This window comes from Vipera ursinii (assembly GCF_947247035.1).
Source record: "Vipera ursinii genome assembly, chromosome: 1".
NCBI lineage: Eukaryota > Metazoa > Chordata > Lepidosauria > Squamata > Viperidae > Vipera > Vipera ursinii.
Window position 1 is genome coordinate 22118936 of NC_139512.1, and position 20634 is coordinate 22139569.

General features: G+C 41.7%; 1 protein-coding gene across 1 annotated transcript in view; it reads right to left on the reverse strand.

The window, feature by feature from the left end:
* Positions 1 to 2069: 2069 nt before the first annotated feature.
* The window catches only part of SOS2 (SOS Ras/Rho guanine nucleotide exchange factor 2), a 43639-nt gene continuing 25074 nt past the window's right edge, over positions 2070 to 20634 (reverse strand). Inside the window, exons 18-23 of the mRNA XM_083349495.1 lie at positions 19807 to 19979; positions 18168 to 18284; positions 16756 to 17017; positions 11052 to 11096; positions 7460 to 7569; positions 2070 to 6616 (exon numbers count right to left, since the gene is read on the reverse strand). Coding sequence (XP_083205621.1) covers positions 6116 to 6616; positions 7460 to 7569; positions 11052 to 11096; positions 16756 to 17017; positions 18168 to 18284; positions 19807 to 19979 — 1208 coding nt within the window. The 3' untranslated portion in view covers positions 2070 to 6115. The remainder of the gene's footprint in view (positions 6617 to 7459; positions 7570 to 11051; positions 11097 to 16755; positions 17018 to 18167; positions 18285 to 19806; positions 19980 to 20634) is intronic.

Sequence of the window (20634 nt, forward strand, 5' to 3'; positions counted from 1 at the left end):
TAAAATACATCCCTGACTCCCTGATTCTGAATCAATCTATGTAAAGTGTTCTCACTATTGCCTCCTGATCAGCGGACAGTGATCTGATGAGTCTGATCAGGCTGGAGGGGTGAGATTCAGCCAGTTCGCACCACTTCGGCAGAACCGGTAGCTAATTTTTTGTTGCCCAGGCCCAGAACGGACTTGTGGAAGTGGCATCCACACAGAGAACCGGTTGTTCACATATTTGAATCCCAAGAATGGGATAGGATGGGACACCAAGATCATGCAAAACCACCCATCGCCCATATCAATCACAGTCTTGTTATTCTGAATATCTAGTTTAGTATGTTTATATTTGCTGCCTCCTATTAAGAGAAACGTGATCATAGATGAAACAGTGTAGCTCAGAATAAAATTACCTATGTATAAAGTATTCTATTCCTCATATTACATAATAAGAGAAGAAGCTATTTTGTTAGTTTCACACAGCAATCAGACCCATTCTGGCTGCATAAATATAATACTGTAGGCTTTACCTGGTTACTGAATGATTGCATTTCTTGGGTTTGCATACTGCACAGTCTGATGCTGTCCAAGCAGGTTATGCTAAGTCATAAAGAAATTGGATAAGGTTATCACAAACCCAGATTACTATATTATGCAAATGCACCCATTAGATTTACACTCATCTTCATAAAGCATGTTAGGTGAGTGTAATATTATCTTGAGAACCGATACCACAAATTTTGTGTATTTAGAAAGCCTTTCTGATCCATTCCTGGCCTCACTGGGGCAAACTTCCCTGAAACTGTAGCGCCCTGTGGTAAGTTCTGATGTAGGTTATTGGGTATTATCTAATGATTATCAGAAGCTATCTTTACCTTTCTGATGCAGGAAGTAAAACTGAGTTTCCATGAGTTATCAAGACTTTGTTTTAATATTTGAAACTGTGAACATACAAAAACCTTTTATTAATTATTCATATGAATATCAACCTCTTATGTGCAAACGGGACTCATTTCACAGGACCTGTCTTCAGATTGATTCAGAAACAGAGCTTGTTAAGGATTGTATGATAAAATGGGCCCAAAATATTCAGGAAGTTATTACAATGGACATGTGGGAGAAGATCTGGGTGAGGAATGTGAAATTTACTCAAGCTCAAAATTTAAGAGAGAATTTTTATAAGATGTTTTATAGATGGCATTTAGATCCTAAAAAGCTTGCAAGTATGTACCCGAATTATCAGCCTAAGTGTTGGAGGTGCGGGGTTGAAGATGCAACATATTTTCACATATGGTGGACATGTAAAAAGGTTAAGGCCTTTTGGATTAAAATCTGGTGGAATATACAGAAGATCTTTAAAAGGAGGATAAAGTTTTGTCCGCAATTTTTTTTGTTGGGAATAATTGTTGATGCTACAGTGGTGGACTCTAAGTTGATGCTGAATTTAGTCACGGCAGCAAGACTTTTGATAGGACAATATTGGAAGAAAGAGGAGCTGCCGACCATAGAAGAATGGACTTTAAAGGTTTCCGACCTGGCAGAGATGGCGAAGATATCGGCTTATTTGAAAGATCACTCGCAAGAACGTTATATTATGGAATGGAGAAAGTGGATTGAGTTTATCCAGAATAAGTATAGGGTTAAGAAGTTTTATCTAGCATTCGAATAAGTCTTCCTTCGTGTTTTTTCTTTTCTTTTCCTATTTTTTTTATATATATTTAATAATGTTAAGTTTTGTTTGTTCTTATATAAGTTAGAGAGTGATGGATTTTAGAATTTATGGTTGTTAGTATATGGTTGCTTATGATTGCTTTTATATATATATACCTTGTATTTAGCTCTGGGAAGTCCGGGGGGGGGAGGGGGGTGGGGGGGAGGTAGGGGAGGGAAGAGGGAGGGGGGAAGGGGGGAGGTAAGGGGGGAGGGAAGAGGTAGGGGGGAGGTAGGGAGGGGAGGGTGGAGGGGGATGGGGGTTTTTAATGGAAAATTGTATTGTAAAACTTTTCAATAAAAAAAAAAATACAAACAAACATAATCTAAAATATACAAACAACAATAAAATATTAAATTCTAAAATATGTTGGATGGATTCAGATGTTACAACAGACCATATATCGTTTAGCAACAGTTTCTTGAATAAGCCACTGTTGAATGGATTCACATATAATGAGTCAGAATTGTTAATTGTATAACAAAATAGGTGCATATGACATCTTAACTCAGAATAAAACATGCCATAATATGGTGTAATTTTTTTTACTACCAAATACATTCTTCCCTCTCCTATCTGTTGCTCTAACATTAGTTTTAACTTGCAAGCTATGCATATTTGATGTTTTCTGGCTCCAAGGGCATAATAAATATTAAAATAAGACTTGCAAACTTCTAATGGCTACATGCACCAATAATAGAGCATAAATAACAACTGGTAAGGAGTAGTACATTGGAGCCCTTTTAGTTCTCTGTGGTTAGGGAAACTGGTTTGTATCTGATGCAATACCTGGTTAAAATTATCCGTAAGATGTCCCAAAGGTGCATTTGAAAAGGCAACTGGACCTCCTTGTTTTTTTCCTTGAAAACATTTCACTTTTCATCCAAGAAGCTTCTTCAGTTCTTGGATGAGAAGCGACATGTTTTCAAGGGGGGAAAAAAGTCCAGATGCCTTTTGAAAAACACCTTTGAGACAACCATGACCTGGATGATTGAGAATCTCCATAGACATCCATAGCAAGAGTACAGATAGGTTTTAGTGAAATCTTTCAATTTCCAAAACTCAGAGAGTTTCCTTGTTTTTTCTCTAGCATTAGTCTAAATATATCATTTGGTGTAATTTTGTGACATGTCATTTCCTCTCTATATTTACACAAATTTATAACTAATCATATGTAGACTGTTTTGAACTGAAAACACATCTGAGCTTGAAACTTGCCATTTTGAAACAGAAATAGATACTTTCCAGCATGCTCTGGAAATCTTCTAATTTCAAAATGGCAGCGTTTCTAATCTGAAAAGTCTTGGTTTAGGATGAGCACGTCCTATTTTTACACAGCCCTAGTCAGAATTGCTTCTCCCAAAATAGTAACATAAGATTTTCTTGTAACTTCCTTTCCTTGGAATTTTAGGAACGACTGTTTTAATTGTTTTCTGAACCACCACCACCACCCCCTTTGAATTTTTGGCCTAAATATCAGATAAGGTAAAATAGTTTACCACAAGCAGGTGACATGAAAATTATTGGGCAAATAATCAACCTGTTTAATCTCTGTAGTAGTGGAAAGGAGGAGTGCACCATGTTGGATTTTCTGCCTTCAGCCCTAAATTGCCTAGAGCCATTTCTGATCCAAACATGCTAAGGAGTTTCATCTGTTTTTCTTAACATGACAGTCTTTGCAAGAATAATATGACTTGAGCAGACTTTCTTAAAAATGAAGACCAGGTGATTTATTAGTCTGGCTAAGAACTCTGATACAAAGAACAGGAAAAAGCCACAGACCAGTCAAGAGAAGGCTTTTGGATTCTACAGTACTTGAGCATTGTGAAAGAGCCTCGTCACAAAAAACCCCGAGGAAGCCTGGTAGCACCTGTATCAACCCGTTTTAAAGCCACCATTGAGCAAGAGATTGCTGAATGTGCACACAGGTAGTCTTTGGCTTACGATAAGTTTGTTTTACAATTGTTCAAAAGTTACAATGACCTTGGAAAAAAGGGACTTGCGAACTGCACTTGCACTTACAACCACTGCACCACCCCTATAGTCAAGTCATCACAATTTGAGTAGTTGGTAACTGGTTCACATTTATGACCAGTTGTAGCATCCTGCGGTCACATGATTGTACTTTTATGATCTTCTTTGCCAATTTCTGGCAAAAAAACACTCATGGGGGAAGCTGGATTTGCTTAACAATTGTGTGATTTGTTTAATGCCCACTGTAAAAAAATGTCATAAAATTGGGTTTGACTAGACCTATGATCTCAATAACTTACAACATATGTTGCAGTCACAATTGTGGTCATTAGTCCATCTGTCTTACCTGTATGTCAAAAGATTTCGGGCAAGCTCAAGATATCAACAAAACAAAGGGGTTTTAACACAACAATTATTAATTGATAAAAAGGTAAAGGTAAAGGTTCCCCCGCGCATGCTTGCTAGTCGTTTCCAACTCTAGGGGCCAGTGCTCATCTCCGTTTCAAAGCCGAAGAGCCAGCGCTTGTCTGAGGACGTCTCCATGGTCATGTGGCCACCATAGTGGTCCCTATTTTTCTACTTGCATTTTTACGTGCTTTCAAACTGCTAGGTTGGCAGAAGCTGGGACGAGTAACAGGCGCTCACTCTGTTATGCAGCAGTCAGGATTCGACCCGCCAAACTGCCGACCTTCTGATCGACAAGCTCAGCGTCCTAACCCACAGAGCCACCGCGTCCCTTTGTTAATTGATAAGATACTGCTAATCTGTTTCACATGTAACCTGTATCTACATAGCCAACCTGTTGTCCCCTCCTTTCCCACCATCCCTATTTAAATCCTACATCAGTCTATCCCACTGTTTCTCTATCTTAGCCATGGTTGTGTATACTGGCTGACCCAACATGTTGACTAGGGATTCTGGGAGTTGAAGTCCACATTAAAATGGGCAAGGTCTAGCCACTCTACATATCTGATAAAGTGAGTTGTGGCTCATGAAAGCTTTTGCTTTTTTTTTTAACGTTAATTGAAAAAGGTGCTACCAGACCCTCTCCAGATTTTTTAAAATCCTTGAACCAGACTCATTTAATATGCCAGTTTGAATGGAAAAGAACAGAATTCAACTGGCCAGAGGAAGGTCTTATTTAAGTTTCAAAGTGTCCAAATAGCATTCTTCAATATCTGCTGGTTTAAAATGCTACATTTCCAGAAGGGACCCCATGATGACAGTGAAGCTCTAATCTGAGGAAAGAAGGGTAATGATAATCACTAATATGTAGGAAAATGCTTACAATAGTATAATGCACAGAAAGAACAGATTGCAGAAGAGGCCTCAGATCACAGAAATGTATACAGGCTATTACTTTGTAAATTATACATTATAAACAACTGTACATAATATGGTGCAATAGCTTTGTTTGTCGAAATAGCAGGCAACTTTTTAGCTTAAGACACCTCCGCTTGTCTAAACAATGAAGGCACAACTGAATAGGGCACACAAGCTAAATTCTCCTTGAACAGGTGGGTGAAGCAGATTCCTTTCTGCTTCTCAATCAGACCAATTGTAGTGCACTGTCTTGGTTTAGTCACTTATCTTTTCCCAATTTCAGCAGCAAAACTACAAAAATTAAGACACGATGTCATCTAACATTTGAAAACAGCAGTAATATAATGGTCTAGCACAAACCTCTTGATTTTAATTTTTTTTCCTGAAAAGCAATTATCCGAAGAGGTTTATAAAAACAAAATCAGAAACGTGACATAGGTCTTCATGTTTGGTGGGAAGTCCATCAATTATGGCATCAATTGGGCACATCCACTTGAAAGTTCTCCCGGGTAAAACAAATTGAAATGAATCTATTCACTGCAACTCGGCTTCGGTGAGAACTCTTCATGAGCACTTCTCAATGCATCTTACCTGATGCTTTCTAGAAGGCCATATTGGTTGGGATTGCTGGGATATAGCTTTAAGATACCAATTTGGAGAAGGTTCTCCAATTAATTGCACCTTTAAAAATACACACACACAAACACACACACACACACACATATGGAGAGAAAAGGTTGCTCGTGCTCCAGTTTGGAAATAAAAAATCCACCAGCAACCACTTTTGTTTTGGCTCAGTGCAATGAACTGATGTCAGTTTAAAATTAATGTAGTGTATCATTTACAGTGCAAAATATGGTATTCTTTGTCACAGCACTGAAGAGGAGAAGGCAGTGTTACTGATCCCCTGAGGAGAAGATTGATGGTGTGAGTAAATAGGCTAGAGTGAGTCTGAAGGCTGTTGTTCCAATGCTTGAGGATGAGTCTTGATCAGCAGGACTCTGGTGCATGTGTTTGCTGACAAAGGGCTCAAATACACGGTGTTCATTGGAATAAATTAAGAAGAAAATGTAAAGTTAGGAGCTGCTATTCCAGTGTCAATGACTACCATAATGAAGGTCATTGAGGAGCTTCTGCATTTTCTAGCAAGGAGTGTCTGTGCAAAGGAGGGTGAGAAAGTTCCCTCTTGTAAGTCTTTGGTGGCAGTTTTGGTAGCTGAGGACTGGAATTCTGGCGAGGTGGGACTGGAGGTGCTGCAAGGCTATTAAGATTTGGGCTGAGCACGCACCAGCGACGCAATATTCGAGGTGATGGAGTGCCAGGAGGAGTGTTGGGGGAGTTTGGGCATGTGCTAACTTCCCGGAGCCAGTCGGGCTCTCTGTGAAAGTGTCCCACAGGTGGTGGCTGAAGATTGAATGAGCAGTTCACAAAGTGCTCTGGAGGGCGAAGGGGTACCGGAGGAGGAGTGTCAGGCAGAGGGTCTCTTGGTGGAGGTGGTGGAGGGCTTTGCAGTGGCTGATCAAACAAACCAGTGTAAGCTGGGACTCGTGGTTGTATCTTTGGAGGAGGAGGCTGTCTCGGGGGGACAGCAGGAGGATCATCATCAGATCTGGAACCACCCTGAAACACACGAGCAGAATCATCTAAACTGTTCCCAACGTAAATGGTTTTGAGCAAGAACTTGCATTAACCTTCATATGTCTCCATCTTCAAATTTCCTTCCTGAATCAGAACACTGATATTCTCAAAATACAACATTGCATTCCTCTTTTTCATCATTCCTGAACTTGAATGTCAACTCCTCAGACATTAAAACAGTTTGATTTAAAGTTAATGGTTTAAAATTCCACCAAAATGAATGGAATTTCGCTCTAAAGACAGGTATTTCAAAATGCCTGGTAATACCAACAAGCCACATTTGAGACAGTTAATGTAGCAGATATAAAACTGGCACATGAGCCGATTAACAAGCAAGTGAGTATGTGATGGTATGAGAGGATGCACAGGCAGATGCACAGACACAGAAGAAAATAAAGAAGAGAGACTGAGCAGTAAGAAATCAAATCACATAAAGCTACAAGACCTCTGCTTTGCTCATAATCTACAAATGAAAAGGTAAAGGTAAAGGTTCCCCCGCACGTGCATGCTAGTCGTTTCTGACTCTAGGGGCCAGTGCTCATCTCTGTTTCAAAGCCGAAGAGCCAGCGCTTGTCTGAGGATGTCTCCGTGGTCATGTGGCCGGCATGACTAGACGCCAAAGGCACACGGAACGCTGTTACCTTCCCACCGGAGTGGTCCCTATTTTTCTACTTGCATTTTTACGTGCTTTCAAACTGCTAGGTTGGCAGAAGCTGGGACGAGTGACAGGCGCTCACTCTGTTACGCGGCACTCGGGATTCGATCCGCCAAACTGCCGACCTTCTGATACTGTACACTTAAAGAAGATTCTTTTAAATAGATTACCTTTGAGTTTGAAAGCTCCTGATCAAACTTCTTGCGAGGAGGCAGAGGAGGAGGAACCAGGGGTTCTTCACTTAATTTATGCAAACTTCCACATGAACTAAAGAATGATTCTGAAGAAAAAAGCAGACAGAATTAAGCGTGTCTGATTGCTTGCTTAATCTTTTGAAACCTTATTTCTTAAATGTATAAATTGCCCTAGTAATTATTTTTGTATTTTTGATACAAATAGTCCTTGAGTTACAACTACAACTGATACCAGAGCTTCAATTCTAAACAAGGCGATTGCCAAGTGAATCATACCCAAAGTTTACAATAGTTTTTGCCACGATTAAGCAAATCACTGCAGTTAAGTGAATCATGGGGTCATTAAGCGAATCTGGCTTCTGCCATTGACTTTGCTTGTTGGAAGCTATCTGGCAGGGTTGCCAAGTGTGATCGTGTGACTCCAGGAGGCTCAGCTGTCATAAATACATTCCTGGTTACCGAGCTCCCAAATTTTGATCACATGATTGTGGGAATGCTATGACATTGTAAGTGTGAGGAATAGTGGTAAAGTTGCTTTTCTGAGTGCTGTTGTAACTTCAGTCACTAAATAAATGGTTGTAAGTTGAAGATTACCTGTATATACAGTCATGGCCGAAATTGTTGGCACCCCAGAAATTTTTCCAGAAAATCAAGTATTTCTCACAGAAAAGTATTGCAGGAACACATGTTTTGCTATACACAGGTTTATTCCCTTTGTGTGTATTGGAACACAACAAAAAAGGGAGGAAAAAAAGCAAATTGGACATAATGTCAAACAAAACTCCAAAAATGGGCTGGACAAAATTATTGGCACCCTTAACTTAATATTTGGTTGCACACCCTTTGGAAAAAATAACTGAAATCAGTCGCTTCCTATAACTGTCAATAAGCTTCTTACACCTCTCACCCAGAATTTTGGACCACTCTTCCTTTGCAAACTGCTCCAGGTCTCTCTTATTGGAAGGGCGCCTTTTCCCAACAGCAATTTTAAGATCTCTCCACAGGTGTTAAATGGGATTCAGATCTGGACTCATTGCTGGCCACTTCAGAACTCTCCAGCGCTTTCTTGCCATCCGTTTCTGGGTGCTTTTTGACGTATGTTTGGGGTCATTGTCCTGCTGGAAGACCCAAGATCTCGGACGCAAACCCACCTTTCTGACACTGGGCTCTACAGTGCGACCCAAAATCCTTTGGTAATCCTCAGATTTCATGATGCCTTGCACACATTCAAGGCACCCAGTGCCAGAGGCAGCAAAACAACCCCAAAACATCATTGAACCTCCACCATATTTCACTGTAGGTACTGTGTTCTTTTCTTTGTAGGCCTCATTTCATTTTCGGTAAACAGTAGAATGATGTGCTTTACCAAAAAGCTCTATCTTAGTCTCATCTGTCCACAAGATGTTTTCCCAGAAGGATTTTGGCTTACTCAACTACATTTTGGCAAACTGTAATCTTGCTTTTTTATGTCTCTGTGTCAGCAGTGGGGTCCTCCTGGGTCTCCTGCCATAGCATTTCATTTCATTTAAATGTTGATGGATAGTTCACGCTGACACTGATGCTCCCTGAGCCTGCAGGACAGCTTGCATTCCTTTGGAACTTGTTTGGGGCTCCATCCGGACTATCCTGCGTTGCAACCTTTCATCATTTTTTCTCTTCCGTCCATGACCAGGTAGATTAGCTACAGTGCCATGGGTTGCAAACTTCTTGATAATGTTGCGCACTGTGGACAAAGGCAAATCTAGATCTCTGGAGATGGACTTGTAACCTTGAGATTGTTGGTATTTGTCCACAATTTTGGTTCTCAAGTCCTCAGACAGTTCTCTTCTCCTCTTTCTGTTGTCCATGCTTAGTGTGGCACACACAGACACACAATGCAAAGACTAAGTGAACTTCTCTCCTTTTTATCTGCTTTCAGGTGTGATTTTTATATTGCCCACACCTGTTACTTGCCCCAGGTGAGTTTCAAGGAGCATCACATGCTTGAAACAATCTTGTTTATCCACAATTTTGAAAGGGTGCCAATAGTTTTGTCCAGCCCGTTTTTGGAGTTTTGTTTGACATTATGTCCAATTTGCTTTTTTTCCTCCCTTTTTTTGTTGTGTTCCAATACACACAAAGGGAATAAACCTGTGTATAGCAAAACATGTGTTCCTGCAATACTTTTCTGTGCGAAATACTTGATTTTCTGGAAAAGTTTCTGGAGTGCCAACAATTTCGGCCATGACTGTACTTGTTTACATTTTGCTTTCTCTACCTATTTTTTAATAGCTTCTGTCTTTAGGACAGGATGAGAAAATCTATGGGCAGTTTACTATAGTGAATGGAGCTGGCATTTTGGGGTTTTTTCTTTTTTTTTAGTATTTTGGAGGTTTACAGTAGCGTGATCAAAGAAACAACTGCAAAGATTTTGAGTATCCAACTGGCTTTTGGCCACAAGCCTGCAAGCCTTTAGAAAGGCAGTTAAGAGCTGGGTATTACCACAGGCTCTGGATCAGAATGAGCAAAGTCCTGGTAGAATACAATGCATTTTAGTTCCGATAGCCATTTAATTGTTTTGTTTTAGTGCTGCTTTTTATTTCTGCTTAATGACTTTATACACCATCTGGAGTCATATTGTTTGAGTCGGGTGGCCTTATTATTATCATTATTATCACACACACACATCAATTCAACACAGCGAACATACCTAATAGTCCTGTCTCCTCTTTTCCCCACAACAATCCTCTCAGGGGTGTCAAACTCCATTTCATTGAGGGCCGCATCAGCATTGTGGTTGCCCTCAGGGGGGCGGGTGGGTGTGGCTAGGGTGGGCGTGGCCTACTGGCTGGGCATGGCTAGAGTGCGTGTGGCCTACTGGCTGGGCGTGGCTAGAGTGCGTATGGCCTACTGGGTGGGCATGGCCAGCTCTACATCGTTTGCATCAAGGGTGCCTATGGGGGCCTGGGCAGGAGTGGGACAGATCTGGGGGTCTCTGGCAGAAGGAGGGTCTCTGGGCCAGGGCCAAGGCAGTGGGGGCCGTTCCCTCACTGTTTCCAGGATGGCTTCGCAGGCCGCATGAAACCACTTCGTGGGCCGGATCCGGCCCCCGGGCCTTGTTTTTGACATGTCTGTCTCAGTGGATTGGGCTGAGAGTGAGTGACTGGTTCACAGTCATCCAGCTGGATTTTATGGAGGGAGGCCTAGAACTTACTCTCCTCATTTCAAGGCCAGCACCTTAATCACTACACCAAACTGGCCAAATATAAATGTTATCAATAAATCATTGTGCACAGTAACCCTCAAAAAACAGGAACAAATTGCTCTATTTTTAGGAGGTTTGGCATTTTCTCACCAAGCTTTAAGGCGCTCATATTTTCCCTCAAAACTGCTCCCAAAGCCCCAACCTCCCCAGAAGAATCTGAAAATCATCACCTCAAAAAGTTAGCTGGATCACTGGTTATTCCCCTTGTCCGTTTTAGATAGGGCCAAAGATCATACAACTTTAGGGTTAAAGTGACTCTTGCTGCTCTTTTGCATACATATACGAAGAGACAATGGAATTGTAAGGAACAACCAGAGTACTTACTTGACTGTGGCAAAAGGACAGGAGCAAATATGCTGTTGTTGCTACCTGTGGAGAGAAGGCAGAAAGGACACAATCAAGAATTTTTCCCTGCCAAAGTATTGTTTAGAATTGAAAATACATCTAAGCGGAAAAGTGTATCATTAATTGTAAGTGACGCAACTTTTTTCACCTGAAGTTGACAAAAGAGCATGAGGACTATCTTGGTCTTTTTGCAGCCTTTCCCTATTTGCAATCATCAAATGTGCCCCACAATGTTCTCATTGCATTGCCTTTTTCTGATCCTGATTCTGATAAGTTATCCTCAGATACTGTTTTCTTTTTGCTATTGACACAGTTTGTGCCCTGTGCACCGTTTGGCACACATGACCATCTATTTGATTAGTGGCAAAATCGGGCCATCTCTGTGATGTGGGATCTGTCCAGCCCTTGATTGATGCAGGTTTGCTTTCTCTCCTCAAGAGAGTCTAACTCTTTCAAACTTAATTCTTCCCATACCAGCCAGGATAATAAACTGATCTTTGACTCAGGCACCGGGGTCTCCAAGAGGGGTTTTAAGGCTTTTAGGGGAAAGTAGAATGAATTTAGGAAGTCAGAAATGAAACACTGTGGGAAATAAAATATTTCATTATTTAAAAAAGAGGAACAGCTGCCTATCGTCAATTAACCCACAAGCATTCTGCTCTGAGCTCTTTGAAGCAGCATTTATAATAAAAGGCATAGGGTTATGGAAAGCATTTCTCTACATCAGGGGTGTCAAACTCACAACGTCACATGACATGTCACAACGTATCGCAACTTTTTTTCCACTGCCGGCAATGGGGTGGGCGCAATTTCGTCATGACGCATCTGGCTGACATCCCTGCTCTACATTAAGGTAGTCCTTGGTTAACGATCACTCTTTTAGCGAGTTATGACAATGCTGAATGAGTGGTACTTAACAAAGGCCCTCAAAGTTCTGGCTCTCTCAGTATCCATTTGGTCATGTGATTGCAATCCAGGGCACCCAACGTTTATGATAGTTGCAGAGTCCCGTGCACATGATCACCATTTACTTCTCACAAATAAAGTCAATGGAAAAGCCAGCAGGTAAGGTTGCAAATTGCTTTGGTTAAGTCACTTGCTCTCTGGTGACTTTTTCCTCCAAGGAATCTGGTTATGGTACCTATAGTAACCCTCTACCCATCGTGGCCACCCATGCACCTGTTCTCACCTGGCAATACTCCTGGTGCTGCTGCACTCACCTCAATGGTCATCTACAGAGCCTCGTGCACCCTCGCATAGCCAACAGCAGCCACCGCTAGCTCCTCCGTGCTTGTACTTCAATGTCTACCTGGGTAGCCTCCTTCACACAGCAGCAGCCACTCCCAGCTCTACTGTACCTCAACAGCCCTTCACAACCCTAAAAACAGCCACCCCTGGCCCCAGAGCACTCACGCCACACCTCAAAAGCTACCTGTGCACTCTCCAGCACACAATAGCAACCCCCCTCAGTGCTGCTGTGCTCATACTGTGCCATGTTGTTGTTAGCTGCGAAGTCGTGTCCGACTCATCGCGACCCTATGGACAACATTCCTCCAGGCCTTCCTGTCTTCTACCATCTTCTGGAGTCCATTTAAGCTCACGCCTACTGCTTCAGTGACTCCATCCAGCCACCTCATTCTCTGTCGTCCCCTTCTTCTATTGCCCTCGATCTTTCCCAGCATTAGGCTCTTCTCCAGTGAGTCCTTCCTTCTCATTAGGTGGCCAAAGTATTTGAGTTTTAGCTTCAGGATCTGGCCTTCTAAAGAGCAGTCAGGATTGATCTCCTCTAGGACTGACCGGTTTGATCGCCTTGCAGTCCAAGGGACTCGCAGGATTCTTCTCCAGCACCATAGTTCAAAGGCCTCAATTCTTTGGCGCTCAGCCTTTCTTATGGTCCAACTTTCACTGCCATACATTGCAACTGGGAAGACCATAGCCTTGACTATACGCACTTTTGTTGACAGGGTGATGTCTCTGCTTTTTAGTGTGCTGTCTAGATTTGCCATGGCTTTCCTTCCCAGGAGCAAGCGTCTTTTAATTTCTTGGCTACAGTCCCCATCTGCAGTGATCTTGGAGCCCAGGAAAACAAAATCTGTCACTACCTCCATTTCTTCCCCATCTATTTGCCAGGAATTGAGAGGGCCAGATGCCATGATCTTGGTTTTCTTAATGTTAAGTTTCAACCCAAGTTTTGCACTCTCCTTCTTCACCCGCAACAAGAGGCTCTTTAGTTCTTCTTCACTTTCTGCCATTAGAGTGGTATCATCTGCGTATCTTAGGTTGTTGATATTTCTTCCAGCAATCTTAATTCCAACTTTTGATTCATCTAGCCCTGCCTTTCTCATGATGTGCTCTGCATATAAGTTAAATAGGCAGGGCGACAGTATACAGCCTTGCCGGACTCCTTTCCCAATTTTGAACCAATCAGTGGTTCCATGTCCAGTTCTCACTGTTGCTTCTTGACCCGCATATAGGTTTCTCAAGAGAGAAATAAGATGGTCTGGTACTCCCATCTCTTTAAGAACTTGCCACAGTTTGTTATGATCCACACAATCAAAGGCTTTAGCATAGTCAATGAAGCAGAAGTAGATGTTTTTCTGGAACTCCCTAGCTTTCTCCATGATCCAGCGTATGTTAGCAATTTGATCTCTAGTTCCTCTGCCTCTTCGAAATCCTGCCTGTACTTCTGGTAGTTCTCGATCCACATACTGCTGAAGTCTAGCTTGTAGGATTTTAAGCATGACTTTACTAGCATGAGAAATGAGTGCAATGGTGCGATAGTTTGAACATTCTTTGGTATTGCCTTTCTTTGGAATTGGAATGTAAACTGATCTTTTCCAATCCTGTGGCCACTGTTGAGTTTTCCAAATGTGCTGGCAAATTGAGTGTAGCACTTTTACTGCACTGTCTTTTAAGATTTTGAATAGCTCAGCTGGAATACCGTCACCTCCACTAGCTTTGTTGTTGCTCAGCTTTTCTAAGGCCCACTTCACTTCACATTCTAGGATGTCTGGCTCGAGGTCAGTGACCACCTCATTGTGATTATCTGGGACATTAAGCTCATTCTCGTATAGTTCTTCTGTGTAATTTTGCCACCTCTTCTTAATCTCTTCTGCCTCTGTTAGGTCCCTGCCATTTTGGTCCTTTATCATGCCCATTTTTGCATGGAATGTTCCCTTCATCTCTCCAATTTTCTTGAAAAGATCTCTGGTCCTCCCTATTCTATTGTTTTCTTCTATTTCTTTGCACTGTTCATTTAAGAAGGCATTCTTATCTCTTCTAGCTATTCTCTGGAATTCTGCATTCAATTGGGCATATCTATGTTTTTCTCCCTTGCCTTTCGCTTTCCTCCTTTCCTCAGCTATTTGCAAAGCTTCCTCAGACAGCCATTTTGCTTTCTTGCATTTCTTTTTCTTTGGGATGGTTTTGGTTGCTACCTCTTGTACAATGTTGCGAACCTCTGTCCATAGTTCTTCAGGCACTCTGTCTATCAGATCTAATTCCTTAAATCTATTTGTCACCTCTCCTGTATATTCAACAGGGATATGATTTAATTCATACCTGAGTGGCCTAGTGCTTTTCCCTACTTTCTTCAGTTTAAGCCTAAACTTTGCAAGGAGAAGCTCATGGTCTGAGCCACAGTCAGCTCCTGGTCTTGTTTTTACCGACTGTATAGAGCTTCTCCATCTTTGGCTGCAGAGCATATAGTCAATCTGATTTATGTGTTGACCATCTGGTGATGTCCATGTGTAGAGCCGTCTCTTGGGTTGTTGGAAAAGAGTGTTTGCTATGACCATCGTATTCTCTTGACAAAATTCTATCAGCCTGTGCCCTGCTTCATTTTGTACTCCAAGGCCAAACTTGCCTGTTATTCCAGTTATCTTTTGGCTTCCTACTTTAGCATTCCAATCCCCCATGATGATAAGGACATCATTTTTTGGTGTTACTTCTATAAGGTGCTGTAGGGCTTCATAGAACTGGTCAATTTCATCCTCTTCAGCACTGGTGGTTGGGGCATAGACTTGGACTACTGTGATATTGAATGGTTTCCCTTGGATTCGAACTGAGATCATTCTGTCATTTTGAGGATTGTATCCCAGTATTGATTTTCCTACTCTTTTATTGACTATGAAGGCTACTCCATTTCTTCTGAGGGATTCTTGCCCGCAGTAGTATACCTGATGGTCATCTGAATTAAATTCACCCATTCCTGTCCATTTTAGTTCGCTGATACCTAAGATGTCGATGTTCAGTCTTGTCATCTCTTGTTTGACCACGTCCAGCTTTCCTTGATTCATGGATCTTACATTCCAGGTTCCTATGGAGAAAAAATCTTTACAGCATCGGACTTTCCTTTCACCACCAGACACATCCACAGCTGAGTGTCCTTTCGGCTTTGGCCCAGTCGCTTCATTCTTTCTGGCGCTACTAGTACTAGCCCTCTGCTCTTCCCCAGTAGCATATTGGACGCCTTCCGACCTGAGGGGCTCATCTTCCAGCGTCATATCGTTTTGCCTTTTGGTACTGTCCATAGGGTTTTCATGGCAAAGATACCATTTCCTTCTCCAGTGGATCACGTTTTGTCAGAACTCTCTGCTATGACCTTTCCATCTTGGGTGGCCCTGCACGGCATAACTCATAGCTTCATTGAATTACGCAAGCCCCTTCGCCACGACAAGGCAGTAATCCATGAAGGGGATACTGTGCCATGCTGGACACTTAATACACCTTTGTGCATCCTTTCTCACCTGGCAGGATCAACCCGTCCCATCTCACGCTGCACCAGCCACTTGTGCACTTTCTCTCGCCTTCTGCCACTGGCAACAAGTCACTCTGCAACATTTGCTTTGCTCTAGCCACTCGCACATCCTCCCCCACCTGGCAGCAGCCCCCTTGCCTGCCCATCGGCCTGCTTGGGAGCTGTTTGGGACTTGCAATTTCCTGCCAGCTTCCCTTCTGTTTGTTGGAAGTCAGCAGAAAGTTGTGAGCAGGTGTTTGCTTAATGAGCGTGATCTTTGCTTAACAATGGCAGCTGGGAGTGCCAGAATTGCCATCAGTAAGTGCTGCAGCCACATGATGTCATGTTTTACAACCACACTGTAAATGGAACTTCTGGTCCCAACTGTCATCATAATCCAAGGACTACCTGTAGTGTTTTGCAAGTCTCAAGCGACTATGGCAGAAATGTCTGGATCTCCATGCATGTGAAGAAAGAGACGCAAAGGGCTCTGCAGGCTCATTCATGACAGATGGGACCGGCTGAAACAGCACATGAGCTTTGCAAAACATGGAGTGGCTTTAATGATTCAAAGACAGCTCTTTGTTTAAATGTTTTGCATGGGCCTAATAAAAGGTTAAGGAATAGAAAAGGAATGGTGAGCATAAAGATTTGGGGGTTAAATCATCACTCTCCATTGAGCCACTAACACTTGAGTTCAGTTATAAATGGCATAAAAAGAAATACATCTTGTTCCAGATCTCAAAAGTTGAAAGACAAAAATGCTGCATTCGGAATGCATTAACTCAGTGACTAGAATCTTTCAGAAGAAGTATTCCCATCCACCTCTCATCCTCTAAGCCAGACTTACCATCATACGATAGGAGCAGTAAGCCTGCAAATATCAGAAATAATTTTACTTTTATTATTGTAATTTAAGAACCTAAGGTCATTCAGAATACTTACCATAGGAGCTATTGAGATCAATGTCTATGAATACACTGACTTCTGACGAGGCAGACACTGGAGGAGTGGATGGTATGTTTGGTGAGGTTGGTGCCGATGCTGCAGACTCCTGTTCAGTTTCAGTGATTCTACTAAAACTAATCTTATATGGCTCCTTTTCAAGAGGAGTTGGATGGCCTCTCAATGTGCCAGATGTGGAGCTGTGCCTGCCAGCATTTGGCCTTATTCCAGGAGATTTTAGAGAGTAGCTTGTTTTCCTAGGCTAAAAGAGAGGGAAAAAACCCCAGTTTTATCCTATTTTGTTTCTTTGAGCTATTTTGTTTTATGTTTAGAAATACAAGGAAATAAATCAGTGCAAAAAAGACTAATCATGTTAAACTAAGAAAAAATTTTTTCCTTCCTAAGCCATCTTTTAGAATGAAATACTAATTTCAACAATACCTCCCTTCAAACTACAATTGACTGCACGCCTTTGACATCTCCTCTGATACAGAAATAGAATTCTCCGTTGGAAACAAAGCAAAACATCTTTTGAGGGCTTAGATTAATGTAAACATTAATTATATGGAATAATTCAGAACACTCAACCGAAAAGTGCCATTTAACACTACAAAGTAATTTTGTGGTGTTAGTACATTGAGATTATTACACTTTTTCATAGAAACCTTGTCAGGTTTGAGAAAAGAGCAGTTATCTCTGCAAACGGCACACATCTCTCAGTGCACACCATTATTTTTTCTACAAATCAAATATACACACTATCGAATGGACTGCTATACAGGTAGTCTTCACTTATCATCCAGTTGTTCAGTGACTGTTTGAAGTTACGACAATGCTAAAAAAAGTTCATGATGTTCTCAAAGTTCCAGCCCTCACAGAATCTCCACAGTTACATGATTGCAATCAAGGCACTTGGCAACCACTGATATAACAGTACCCTGTAGTCGCGGGCTTAATATTTGCAACCATCCCAAAGCAAAGCCAATGAGAAAGCCAGCAGGGAAGGTTGCAAGTCGCTCCAGTAAGTTGCTTGCCCAGCGACAGCCGCCCCCAGCCCTGCCACACTTGTGGGCCATTTGTGCACACACACACACCTGGCATTAGCCATTCTTGGCCCTGTTGTGTTCATGATGCGCCTCGTGGGCCATTTCCCCTCGAGGTAGTAGCCATCCCTGCCCTGCTGCACTCATACCATACCTTGCCCTGCCTGCCATCCTGCTTGTGAGCTTCCTAGGGCTCAGTGGCCCTTGATTATTGCTTAATGATGGCGATGGAGAGTACTGGGATTGCTGTTGTTAAATGATGAAGTCATGTAATGTTGTGCATCACATCTGCATCACTTAGTAGCAGAAATTCTAGTCCCAATTGCTGTCATTAACTGAGGACTAGCCAAACACTCTTTAAATACTTACATATCTAGAAGGCTGCTTGCAATTTCGGGGCTCAATCTCCTGAGATTTGTTGAATAAATAGTCTGTGAATTCTTTTTCCGGGTAATTTCCCATGGGGTTCAAATTTTCAAAGAATCTCTGAAAAAACAAAAAAGTAACTTTTCAGCCAACTCTCAGCGTATGCAACCCCCGTCCCCAGTAAGATTTTAGGAATCCCATTTGTTCCCAGGCTCTCCATCAGTCTACACTGTATCATATTTTTCTTTCTCAGATAGCCTGAGCAATCTTGGCATTATGTATGGATTGGACTGCATGTGTACACAGTGTAGGTAACAAATGGTTCTACAGGAAGTCCTCAACTTACAACAACAATTGGGATCGGAATTTTGGTCACTAACGTATTCATTAAGCAAGTATACATGACAAGACCTGTTTTTACTGTGGTCACTAAGCGAATCATAAGGCCATTAAGCAAACCCAGCATCTCCAATTTACCTTGTCAAAAACCAGCTGGGAAGGTCGCAAATCACAGTCACAAAGACTGCAGGATTATGCAACCTGTCATAAAGACAAGCAGGCGGCCAAATGCCTGAACTGTGATCACGTGACCACAGGGATAGCGCAACAGTCATGTGATGACAGGTTCTAAATCACTTTTTCTGAAACCATCATAATTCTGAATTACTGTTAAATGGTTGTAAATCAAGGAGTACTTGTACTTCCATACATATTAAACTGAAAGCAAAAATCCTGTCCAGAATATGAATGGCTAGTTTAGTCAAATGGTGGCTGCAGTGTACTCTCACCTATTTTCACAAGCTATTATTTTCATCAAGAAAATCTTAAGAATCTGGACACTTAAGTCAGACATGTCAAACTCGTGACGTCATGTGACGTATTGGAGTTTTCCCCCCGTTGCTGGCAATGGGGTGGGCATGGTTTCGCCGGCAGTTTGACACCCCTGCTTTAAGTGATTTACTGCTAAATCTAATCCTCAGCGTTGTAGAACACACTAATGTACAATGACATAATTGGAAGGGACTTTAGAAAGGTCTACAACTTTCCATTTAAACCCTCTGAAAAATTACTCTTCAACCTCCTTTGAAGACCTCTAGCAAAGACAACCCACTTCTTTAATTGGCAGCTTATTCCATTGGCAGGTAGCTCTTATCATCAGGAAATTTCTTCTGAAATCTAGCCTGATTCCGTTTCCTCATACTTTTAACACATTGGTTTTAGTACTGCCTTTTAGACAATAGAAAATATGTCTACTTCTGTTTCTGTGTGACAACCCTTCAGATGTTTTGAAGGGGCTAACATATCTCTGTACAGTTTATTTTCTGAGAGCTAAACATATCCAGATAATTTAATGGTTCCTCACAAAACCTGATTTCCTGGTAGCCTTCCCCTGGATTTGCTCCCATTTGCTGCTGTCTGTTATGAAATGTGGTGCTCAGAACTTGGGTGTGACCTGAACAGAACAGGGTGGTAAATTTCCAGTGATCTGCCCACTTTGTCTCCATTATTGCAGCCCAGGATAACATTTGTCTTTTTTGCAACTGCATTACACCGACGGCTTAGTTATCAGCAAAGTACCAAAACACTATCTGTCATCTTATCAGATCCAGAGGGAATTCTCTCTGCAGTGCTGTCCAATTACCCGGATGTCTGGTTCAACACGTAAACAGTAAGGCTGGTTCTGATACTGTTGGATTTCTCCTGTGATTTCAGCCACCTTCCTCCTTTTACTGAAGTTGATCAGTCCTTTCCCTCGTCTTTTTAGGAAGTCAGGATTCCCTTCTTCTGTCTTTAGAATGTTTGTTAAGTATATCCCTAAATAGAGGGAAAGTGCAAAAGGCTATTAGCTTCTTCGCATCCATTTTTTCTTTTTTCTTTATGACCATAACAGAAACGCTTCCTTCAGAAAAATTAGCCTTAAATGGTAACTACACATGAATTATTGCATTATCATTTTAGAGCTTTAGAATGTCTAGCAGAAGCAACTGACATTTCAGATTATGAGAACTTAATGAGGACATTTTAGGGAAGTATTTTTTTAAAATTTTTCTGCATCCAGGTAATAACTCAACCTACTTTTATGGGTTGTTGCGCTGTGTAATAAATTATCAAAATCAATCATAAATAGGGGGCAAGATTCCTCATAACTCACATGCAACCCCTATCAAGTAAGAATGTAAAATAACATGTTATGAACATATTTTATAGTACATTTCACAGTGAGACATACAGTTGTACCCATGCCTGTTCATCAGTAAAACAGACACCAAGATTCCTTTTCTCCCCTGTAGACCCTACGCACTTCTCCCAAGCCTGAGTGAATTTTTGATACATGTCTGAAAGGTGAGAGGGAAGTGAAAGTTATGCTGTCCAACTCCGAATAGCAGCAAATGAAAAAATGGCTAGCTTCTGTTGGATCAACCCTAACTTAAGAATGACTCAATTTCCTGACAAAACGCAGTGAAACCTC